An 11,749-nucleotide genomic window follows, 5' to 3' on the forward strand; every position below is an offset into this window, starting at 1 on the left:
GTATAAAGGCTTATCTTGTTTGTGAATTGACAAGTGGATATATTTGGAATTTTGAAATTTATTGCGGAAAATCAAGACCTATAAAGGAATTAGTTGTCGATCTGTTGGGGCCACAGCTTCTAGATAAAGGGTATCATCTCTACCAGGATAACTATTACAATAGTGTAGAATTGTGTGACGTTATTACAGAGAAATACCTATGTGTGTGGAACCTTCAGAATGTACAGAGGAGCCCCTAAAGAACTAAAGGATGACATAAAAAATTTGAAAAAAAAAAGGGGGAATCTGTGTTTTCTAGGAAGGGGCAGGTTCTCATACAGGTGCAGAGAGATAAAAGAGACGTCAAACTTATCTCCACTCTTCACACAGCAAAAATCGTGGAATCTGCAAAAACGAATCACAAAGGAGAAAAAATATGCAGACCCGAGGTAACTGGGGACTACAATAAACATATGAGAGGGGTTGACAGTGCTGATCAAATGCTCCATTATTATCCTTGTTCCCGCAAAACTGTAAAGTGGACAAAGAAACTGGTGTTTTTCTCGTTGCAAATGGCAGCGTTGAATAGTTTCACTCTATTCAAAAAGAACACAACAAACGAAAAATACAAGAAGCGAAATTACAAATTCAAAGATTTTATATTGGACTGTGTAGAAAAAATGACAGAACCAAACAAACAGTGTGGAGAGGGAGAAGAGTCAGAGAATGAAGTGGATGACGAATCTACTGCTTCAGACTCGAGTGCAGTCACGCCCCCGCCAGCGACCTTGAAAAGACCACCAGTGAAAGACCCAGCAAATCGTCTAGAGGGTGGCCTGAAAATGCACAAAATGGTCCATGTTCCTCCCAGTAACAAGAAGAAGAACGGTGTCATGAGAAAGTGTTGCGTGTGTGCTAAGCACAAGATTAGAAAAGAAACAAGTGTCATGTGTGCAAGCTGTGATGTGGCTCTCTGCAAACTTTCATGTTTCAATGTTTATCACACAAAGAAAAACTACTAAAAAGGTATGGAAAGACATTTCATGCATAAAATATTCTTTTTATTAGTTCCTGAAAATTTCGTTTTTAAAAACCAATTTTGTTGAAGTTATTTAGAAAAAAGTAAAAATATGCATTTTTGCGACTTAAGGCTTAAAGGGCCTGCCAGGGCAGGGGTGATTTTAATACCCTTCGCGCCAGTCAAAGAGTTAATAAATCCGATTACCAATATGAACCCTGTTTTTAGTCACGGACACACAATCATTTGGATAACCAACAAGGATGTGGCAGGATAATAATAATAACAATAACAACAACAAAAAAAGAGATCAAAGAAGAGTAAGTGATGAGGATTGTTAACTTGAATGACATTCAGGTTCATGAAAAATGGCAGGTTTTGGCATCAGTGGTACTGAACCTTCAAACACTATTACCAGAAAGTCAATTAACAATCAAGTTCCTTCCGTCAAATGTGACACTTTTTTAAGTTTTCCACCTCGTCACCACCTGCCTTACATGTTTCGGCTCACCACGGAGCCATCATCAGAGGCATTTATTATAGTAGAAAAAGAAATCACCAACACACAAAACTTCACTTTGTCCAAGATAGCCACGTTCCAGTTAATTAAAATAATTACAAATAGTTAAATTACCCAGAGTGTCGGTTCACTAAAAGTTTTTCACACACCACAGTAGCTTTCTTATTTGATTCGTCGTTAATTGTGTAAAATTATGTTTCGTTTTTTGAAGTAAGAATTCTTAAAATCCCTAGAATTCTTTCCCGCTTGGCCCAATCTTTTTGCTTCGGGATGTTGTTGCCGTGTGTTGTCTGTCGGTAGTTGATGTTGCTTGTCTGTGTGTTGTGATGCTTACACAAGCATCACAACACAACATTTTTTCAACATCTTCTGTCGTTCTGTTGGTGCCTGGCCACCCTGAAGGTTTGTCATCTTCAACTGATACTTGACCAGCCTTGAAACATGAATGCCATTAAAAAACTGCTGTCCGGCTTAAAAAATGTTTTCCAAAAGCGTCACAAAGCATTTCAAGGGTTTTGGTAGCAGATTTACTGAGCTTCGATGCAAACAAATTACTCAATTTTGCCATTAATCACAGACAAAAAGAATCACGAAATCGAAAAAGCACTCATGTGAGAACAATGTGTGTTCAGGACAGTGTCACATGGCAGACTGATTCTAGAGGCTTTCAGAAGTGTGACCTTGGCTTCCCCTCTCATTTCCTTTCACCAAGGCAGTTACAACAATAACAGTCAGGGAACTTTCCAACAGAATCTCGTAAAACAAAACTGCATTAGCAAACAAAACATATTCTTTTAAGTTCTATTACAATACTTAACAATACTGCTAGCACTGCTCCCACCTTATACAGCTGCCTGGCCAACATATTGGTACTACTGATCATAAGAAATGAAAAAGTTCAAAGCTGGCATTTAGTGGCATAATGTTCATATTATGATAGATTTGACCATTTCTAGGAGACGAATAGGTAAACATGTCCACCAATGTGCATCCAATGCTAGGTAACAGACTAGTAAACATATCACAGCAACAAATGCAAACAATAGGGCATCCATCGCTAGGCAATGCATGGGTGGACACACCTGATAACAATAAATGATATCTGCTGCTGGGCAGCTGATGCGTTTTCTGGGGGTGGTCTATGCCAAGCCTATATAAGTTAAGTTCAGTTAAGTTAAGTTCAGTTCAGTTCAGTTCAGCTGTTGTAAACTGGAGGATTTGTCAGGAAGACATCATTTCAATAGCTGATGTGTTCACCCTGGGAGTCTTATTAGTTGTTTGTGTGTCACAGATACAGCAATTTTGAAAGTGTAATAACGAAATGTAGTTACACGTGAAATTATCCAATAAATTGAGTTATCAAATCTGGAACCCATTATTTGCTTTCGCGTTACCAGGATACACACAACAATATCAATTTTCACGAAAAGCTGTCATCTGGTGTGAACGTTATCAGGAGTGAAGAGAGAGAAAGACACATGCAAGGGCGTGTGTGCACACGCATGCACTCACACAAAAACAATATCTCATTATAAAATAAGAAAAGCGGACTAATGATCATTCTAAGGAAGCACAAGCTTCTAGCATTTAATTACAGTAATTGGAGAGTTACGGTGAAAGAAGGATTAAGTCAAACTCACTCTCTTCAAAATTGCAAGACGATGTTTCAGTTTGGTATTCTGAAGCAATAACTCTGCCAATTCCGCTGAGACACCATCAGAGGGACTGTCACTGTCATTCCCATTCTGAAGCTTTTTAATTTCTTGTACAAGAAATTTGATTTCAGCTTCCTGCAACAATACACATAAAAATTAACCAAGAAAATGAAATTAGCAACCTACTTTGAAGCTAGGTTATGGTAACAGATGTGTTCCAGCCTCCTGTAACCCAAGTGAAAATATCTGGGATGAGAAATGCACAAATTATAGTGCTCGCTCAAAATGAAAACCTCAAAAAGAAAATGGCTCATACACAAATTTTATGTGAAGAATTCTTATGACCTACAGTTTACGCAGCAAAAAGCTCGCTTATGTGGCCAACATTACAATACATGAAATACCAATGTCCTCTCTGCGGCCTACAAAAGTTTGTGCTATAATTTTCTTGTACAGCCAGAAGCTTCTTTCATGTGTATAAATTGGTAAAAAACAAAGTAAAAAAGTAAAGGTATCCCTGTAACAGGCCATGGGGGCCAATAGGGTTGTGAGATGTTGAGGTTCCCACATTTTCTAGACAATCGGCTCACAGATAGCAGTAAGGTTGTCAGCCTTATGTGCCGACCGCCCTTTACCCCCAAGAACATTCCAAGAATATTCCTGGTACTCATTTCTGTTAGAGGCTGTGTCACCCCCAGGGCCATAGCGAGGTTGGAAGGATTAGGTAAATTGAAAAAAAATCAAATGACCTCATCGGGATTCAATCCTGCAACCTTCTGTATTGTAGCATAGTGCCTCAACCAACTACGTTACTGCGTGCCCCCGTATAAAATGGTTACCATAAATATTTTAATGTGTGGAATTAAAATATATTAACCACTTTAAAAATGAATCTGGGAATGAATTTGGCAATTTGAAGATACAAATCAGGAATGTGGTCTGATCTTAACAATTATGGATATATATCTGAATTAATCCTTACACATAAAAAGGCCAACACTTGCTATTCTGTCATTATCTACATTAACATAATGTTACAAAGAGGAACAGAAACAGCAGCAATAACTTGGTGGAAAGCATAGTTAAAAAAAAGTAAGGTCATCCCTGTGCTTAATTAATTAAGCACTATGCCATGATGATCTGTGAGGGAGCGGAGGTATAGCTTCAACCCTACAGAAACCACCCCCTGTACTCATTGGACAGTCTGGACATTTTGGAGAACAGAAAATTTTTGTCCTTGCCAGAATTCAAACCCTAGCCACCCAGCCCATAGCCCATCACTATACCAACTGAGCTATCGCAAGTCCTCCATCATGTTTGGAAGCTTGGTATAAAGGTAGTAGCCTATCCAGAACTTTTTCAAGTTACTGAGATAAAATATTTGTAATGAGGTCTGCTTTTATTGGCAAACAATACTGCATATACACAAATTGTTTTCTTGATGTATTTTTTCTAAATTAATTTAGATCCATCTGCAATGTTGGGATTCTAACTATGAAGTCAATCCCATTACATTCCTTCATTGATGTACCTCGTCTGCATTTTTTTTTGCCACGTTCCTTATTCACAGACATTCTAGCTGTACTAATCTAAAGTTTGGATTATTTTGCAACTTCAAGTCGAAGGAAAATGTACATGAGTACTAGCTTGTGATATAAAATCATGTTGTCTGCTGAAAGGCATCTGATATTTCTCAAGAACGTGTTGCTCTACCTTCAGGGTCGACAAATATGCCAAGCAAGAAACCAGCATGAAGCTAGTAGCAAGCAGAAAATACACATACATACACACGTGCAGGTCATGCACATGGGAGCAAAGATGGGGAAAGCACACTAGACATCTACCTTTCCAACCACATATGTAACAAAAAACAAAACTAATGAATACATAACAAATATTAATAGTAAAAATTAAAAATAATTAGTAAAAATGTTCTTAAATATGCCCATGCAAATTTCCTCGATATACAGGAACAAAAATTGAGGCACACGTGTATTACAACTAGTAACAAATAATTACATTTAATACAGCTCTTTAGTAGAGGTATTATATTATGAACAAATATGTTTGCTCCCTTTAAAAATGTGCCCTTTCATTATTTCCCTTCCACACTGATTTGTCTTCTACAGCCTTTCGCAACTTTAAAAAAATGCCGGCATTGCAGTAAAGAAGATCACACTTTCCACACAGACGAGCGTAAACCTGGGGACATATATTCTCAGTGATTTTACACTGTAATAACACATCTGGATTGACATCCGACTACAAAAACAAATACCTACAACAGCATCTGCTCGCAGGTTATATCGATGTACGTCTAAAGCCATTAAAATTCACCAAATCAACATGCCTTTCGTGATGGCAACATATGTCCCTTTAGCACGACTAACCGCGACTAACGATGGGCCCGATCGGGACCAATGGTTACCGTGTTCAATTTCCCCGTTGCCTGAAAGCACGGTTCAGCTTGTGCCCATATCCACGGATCATGTGTGCATTTACTACCACCTGCTGAGCTCTACGAATTTCATTTCCCGTGCCACGGAACAACCACGGATCAATACAAACGGGCGTGGTCACATCAAAGAAACTGGAATCCACAACGCAACCGCAATTTTCGAGAATTGTTTTCAGTCTGAGTTGAACACATGTTACCGGATGGAGCAGCGCAAATTGAGGAAACTGCGTTGCCGTTGCCAGTGTTCCTTGATGTGCCCGCGCCCCTATAGGCACGTGTGCAGTTCGAAATGAATAGTGTACTTATACAGGAAGAAATGGAAGTTTGTTTACATCGATAGCTGTCTGTATCGTCGTTCATAATAAATGAAGAATGACAGGTTGCTGATGCTTGAGTTTGCAACAATTAGTGTAACTCTCCTTACTTTCTTGCAAAAAAATGTTTATATTACACATTCAGAAATAAATTTCGAAACCCCAGTCAACTATTAGCATTATTGATAAATCTGTCTGTATATTTTTATGCATTTTTTTTTAGTATTTCCTATTATTAATAATTGTTTACATAGACTGCTTGTTAATAAATCTGTCTATATGCTTAAAATATTTATTCTTATGTCTTTTATTTTTTTGAGTATTTATTATTCTTAAATTAAGTTAAATCACTCTGTGAATGTTATGTTATTTTTGATGTGAAGTTGTTAATATCTGACATGTCCAATTGTAATTCTCTACAGCTATGGATGAAATAAATAATAATAAATCAGAATTTATACTGAACTTGATATCAAATAAAACATTCACTGGTAATTTAGTGAACATCAGATCCTTCCACACAACAGACCTAGTAGTTATGATTAATCACGTGACCTATGGACTTATTACTGCAATGGTTTTGAAACTTGAAAACCATGCAACCCTTGTGTCAAAGAAAATTATGTTAAATTGCAACTGGACTTACCTTTTCTAACAATTCCTACATACTGTAAATTTTGTAAAAATAGCTGTATTTCTTAGATTGAGCTTGGCTTGTTATGCTATAATAGTCTCAATATTGTCCCTAGAGAGCTTATTGATGATGTATAATGCCTGTGTTCATTCTGTAATGTCATATGGCATAATATTCTGGGGAAATTCAATGTATATTACCCAAATCTTTAAAATTCAAAAAAGAATAATTAGGGTAATAATGAAAGCAGGAAATAGGGACACTTGTCGACCTCTGTTTAAAATATTAAACATTCTTCAATTTTATTCACAGTATATATTTTCAATATCGGTCTTCATAGTTAAAAACATGGACAAGTATGTAGCAAATTCAGATATTCGAATTACATTATCCAACTTATAAAACAACCAGGGCTCAAAAGGGAGTAACTTACACTGGGATTAGAATATTTAATAAATTACCACATAGTATAAAAACTTGTTGCAAGACTTAAATAAATTCAAATATTCCATTAAAAAATTTTTGCAGGTGGGCTATTTTTATTCTTTAGATGAGTATTATAAATGGAAAACATGGGATGATTGTGTTAATTACAGATAAATAAAACAAAACTAGTCATTTTTAAGAAACTTTTATTGTATGATACCTATAATTCTCTAAATTCTCTAAAGTCCCTCCCGGAGGACTTGTTCCCTGAATTTTTCCGCTCTTAAAAATTCGATGACCTCCGCCGGGTATTTGAACCCGCGTACTACGAGTCATGAGGTGGGAATGTTACCTCTAGACTACGGAGGCCGCTCCACATGGAGGTTGGTTAGAATACCTCCACTGTAGCCCTGCAAGTTGTAGGTATGAAAATTGAACCTGGAGCTTGAGGGTACAAATAGGGCACTCTGTTACTGGGACATAAATAGAGGGATCTGGTCCTCCAGGTTGTGGGGTGGAATGCAAGTCTGACGACCTTGCTCTGTAAAAAATTTTTTGTTGTGAACTTCAAAGTGAAAACCAGATCACATCTGGCAGAATCTTTTAAGTAAGGTTATGGCACAGAAAGTGCTGTTTTATCAATGATGCTTACAAGAAATGATTGCTTTGCTGAATCTGTGAAGAGCTTCCATGAATTTACATTTCTCTCTCAATACATTCCCCAGTTTATTTTTTGTGGGTTATTTATTGATACTTTTGCAGGTACAGGACTATAAAGCACTGGATGGTATGATGAACAGCAAGGAAGGAGTAGTGACCTCATTGCAGCATTACACTGGACATTTTCCTGCAGAGTGCTTAAAACAACAAGGTACCTGTTAGATTAGCCTATGTCTTAGTTGAGGTTCAAACTGATCCCCTCTCAAAGTATACAGCATTACCCCTAGATCAGTCTGTTTAGTGTCCCCCAGTATTTAGCCACTGTTGACAAAAATGTTGCTAGTGACTAGTGTTTGGGTTGGGTAGCATAGGGAATAAGTAAGTTTACCATGTCAGATAAATGTGCATAACTCATGTTTAACTCAATGAATTCCACAAATTTTGCCTAGCATCTACCATTTAATGACTATTAAATGATATACTGTTGGAAATAAATTCGGGCTTCTAGCAATAACATCTTTTCTCTTCTCCATGTCATCCAGACTGGCTCTGGGGCCCACCCAGCCCCATATCCAATGAGTACCAGGGGTAAAGTGGCTGGGGCGTAAATCTGACCATTCACCTCCAACTAGTGCTGAGGTCAAGAAAACGTGGATTTATACAACCCCCCCCCCCAATGTCTTCATGGTGTAGTGCTTCATTAGTTAAGCCGCGGGGACATTACCTTTAGTAATGGCAGCTATGATTGGAAAACATGTCACTGTCAGTATTGTTGTAGGCTTTGCCTAGCAACCGGTTTACTTGTCGTTGCTAAGCAATGAAGCTTGCGTTGTCACGCTTGTTTGAATGTAGGCAGCTCCCACATCCTCATCCTCATCCAGCCACTGGAGTCGACTCAGCTTCTACCAGAAATGAGTACCAGAAAACTTCCTGGGGGATAAATGGCGGTCGGTGCGTAAGGCTTACCTTACTGCCATCTGAGCTGATTGTGGGAGACTTGATGTCTCACAACCCTATGGGCCTCCACAGCCTGTTACAGGGATAGCTTTACCTTTCACATTTTTATTAGTATTGTTATTGCTTGCTCTTATTTAATGCTGTTTTTTCCAAATCATTCTTTAATAGTAAGTTATTTTCTAAGATATCAAAAGGCATATGTCATTTGACACTGCAGAAGGTCCTTCCATATCCACAACTGCCACAAATGGAAGGCATGTTTCCAAAGTGAACTGTTTCTTTTTTCAATTAGAGGTTTCACACTAAGAGCAGGATCTAAGGAGATCTTCCTTTTCCTAATCCTCTGCTGGATTCAAGTAAGAAATTTTAACCAACCTTTTTTTTGTAACCTTTATTTTAGAATTTGGTCATATGTAACATATTCAGGAAATTGATTCCTCTGTAATTTTCCTAGTTTATTTCATGTTTTATAAATATTGGTACAACAGTATTTTTAATGTTGAAAATCTTATTATATGAGGGTGCAAATGGATGAAGCAGTGACATTTCAGCATAACAATTCACAGAAATTACCATGGTAACTGTATCTGCTTAGCAAATTGTTACAGCAGAAAGTAAATTCATGTAACTTAAGTAACATTACTAGTATTAATAGCATGTTTCTTTTACAGTGGCTAGAGAAGGATTGTTCCCACAGTAACTAGGAGAAATGTAAACAAGTTTCCGTGATAATTTGTTGGAATTGTTGCAAAATGAAATCCCATGGATACAGGAGAATGGAACCCATGGAGTCGGTGTCTACTATTCGGACAGACTGACAGATATAACCAGAAACAGAATTCAAGCAGAATTGAAGTAGAGTTAGTTTGAGCTCGTCCTAGCTCAGGAGTCTACAGACCAAGGTAGGGTGCAAATGGATGAAGCCACTGACACTCAGTGCAACACTTGTGGAACCTCTTATGTAACTGCTGATAACTCAAGTCCTATGGCATATATTGTATTAAAAGTTAAATGTAAATGAAAGAATAAAGACTGCTTTATCCATCTGTACATTATTTAAACAATTTCCCAGAATCTATCTGGACATAATGTGAGTGAATATGTTAATAAATGCAATCCATTTTGGTCCATCTCTAGTACCTCTTCAGTATCTCCTGGATCCTGTATTCAGTTTCTGTCTAACTTCTAGTTATATCTATTAGGTAGCTGTGATAGTAGACACTCCCCTGTAGGGTTCCATTTTGCTCTTCTGGGATTGCCTCGTGTCAGGAACCAATGTAATTACTGTGGTAACAGTATCTGCTTAGTGAATTGTTATCACAGAAATGCATGTTTGGTGTTATGCATTGGAGTTGTAATTACCATGGTAACCATATCTACTTAGTGAATTGTTACTAGAGAAATGTGTGTTCAGTGTTATGCGTTGGAGTTGGAACTCGTTTAGCCAACCGTTACTTAGTAACGGGTGACTTCACTGTGGGAACAATGTTTACCCAGCCGTTGGCTGGTAATGGACATTTGCATTGACTTCACCATTCTGGTTTCAGTGGATGAAATATGGACAATTTATCCTGCATGAACTATGTTTTGTACTTTAGCTATCATAGACCTATCTTGAGCCCATACGATCACCAAGCTCCTGAACTCACCAACGTAACTACAAACTAAACGCTTTGTGTAATTTCAATAAATAATGTACTGTACATATAGTAATATTTCAATAAATTTTCAATTTTAACATACAAAGTACATTTACTCCAGTAAAAATACTAATTTAATACCGTTTTCAACATTAATCCTGGGAACCAAAGTTCCCCAACCACTTTTTTCTGTTCATTTGGTATTTGTGTGCCTAATGCGTGAAAGGAGTCTATTACTGTGCCAGTTCACAAAAAGGGCGACAAAACTGACTACTAATTGTTGGGGGATATCAATACTAACAACTTCATATAAAATTTTATTCAATACCCTTCTCTCAAGGTTAAGTCCATTGATAGTTTAAATTATTTTGGCTCATTAGTGTGGGTTTCAACATAATACATCAACTACTGATCATATCTTTTGCATTCGCCAGACACTGGAGAAAAAATGGGAGTACAATGAGACATTACATCAGCTATTCATAGACTTAAAAAACCCATGATTTAAATAGGAGGGATGTACTGTACAGTATTCTCATAGAGTTTGGGGTACTCATGAAACTAGTCAGGCTGATTAAAATGTGTTTAAACAAAAACTATAGTAAAGTCCATATAGGTAAACATTTGTCTGATACATTTCCTATTCAAAATGGTCTAAAACAAGGAGATACTCTGCTGCTGTTACTTTGCAACTTTGCTTTAGAATATGCCATTAGGAAGGTCCAAGAAAATCAGGTGGGATTGTAATTAACTGGGACACATCAGCTGCTGGTCTATATTGATGAGGTGAGTCTACTGGGTGATAATATAGATACCATAAAGAAAAACCAGAATCTTTAATTGACACTAGTAAGGAGGTTGGTTTAAAAGCAAATGCAGAGAAAACTATATACATGCTGCTGTCTCACCATGAGAATGCAGGTCAAAATCATGTCATAAAGATAGCTAACAGATCCTCTGAAAATGTGGCACAGTTAAAATATTTGGGAATGACAGTAATAAATCAGAATTTAATTCACGAGGAAATTAAGAGGATACTGAATTTGGGTAATGCTTGCTACCATTCAGCCCAGAACCATTTGTCTTTTCATGTTGTCTAAAATCATAAAAATTACAACATTGTCACGTGACAAATAACTTCACGCCGTATTGAATATAGCGAATTTATTGCACATTCGCTCTTACAATCACACAATTTACAATTTCACAACTACTGCCATTGGCAGTATCACAAATACTGGACTGCAATTAACTGGTGACTAACTCGTAACTTGAGAACCGGCTGTGAATAGTCTTCGCTGCTCCTTATCTAGCCTCATTCCGGACAACACAGAAAACAGCCACTTAATATGCACCACTGTTGTCTGGCGCCGTGTTGCTAGTAATGCTGTCGGGAGTTGTTTACGGCTGCATGCAACCGCGACATCCCTTGGTCACATCACCGCTGGCGGGCGGGCGGGGGGGGGGGGGCCTGGCTGGCGCCACACG

At 37.7% G+C, this 11,749-nt stretch overlaps 1 protein-coding gene and 1 long non-coding RNA gene across 6 annotated transcripts in view; one reads left to right on the top strand and one right to left on the bottom strand.

The window, feature by feature from the left end:
- The window catches only part of LOC111864970 (arginine--tRNA ligase, cytoplasmic), a 146,313-nt gene extending 140,752 nt beyond the window's left edge, over positions 1-5,561 (bottom strand). For all 5 annotated transcript variants that reach the window (XM_023852627.2, XM_023852625.2, XM_033751644.1 and 2 more), the window contains exons 1-2: positions 5,455-5,561; positions 3,158-3,307 (exon numbers count right to left, since the gene is read on the bottom strand). In XM_023852627.2, coding sequence (XP_023708395.1) covers positions 3,158-3,307; positions 5,455-5,499 — 195 coding nt within the window. In that variant the 5' untranslated portion in view covers positions 5,500-5,561. The remainder of the gene's footprint in view (positions 1-3,157; positions 3,308-5,454) is intronic.
- Positions 5,562-5,852: 291 nt separating this feature from the next.
- Positions 5,853-9,667, top strand: LOC111864983. Its single transcript, XR_002842879.2, has 3 exons — positions 5,853-6,009; positions 7,767-7,875; positions 9,293-9,667. It is a non-coding gene; the product is annotated as an uncharacterized LOC111864983 (long non-coding RNA).
- The last annotated feature ends 2,082 nt before the right edge of the window (positions 9,668-11,749 follow it).

This window comes from Cryptotermes secundus, unplaced genomic scaffold, assembly GCF_002891405.2.
Source record: "Cryptotermes secundus unplaced genomic scaffold, Csec_1.0 scaffold209, whole genome shotgun sequence".
Taxonomy (NCBI): Eukaryota; Metazoa; Arthropoda; class Insecta; order Blattodea; family Kalotermitidae; genus Cryptotermes; species Cryptotermes secundus.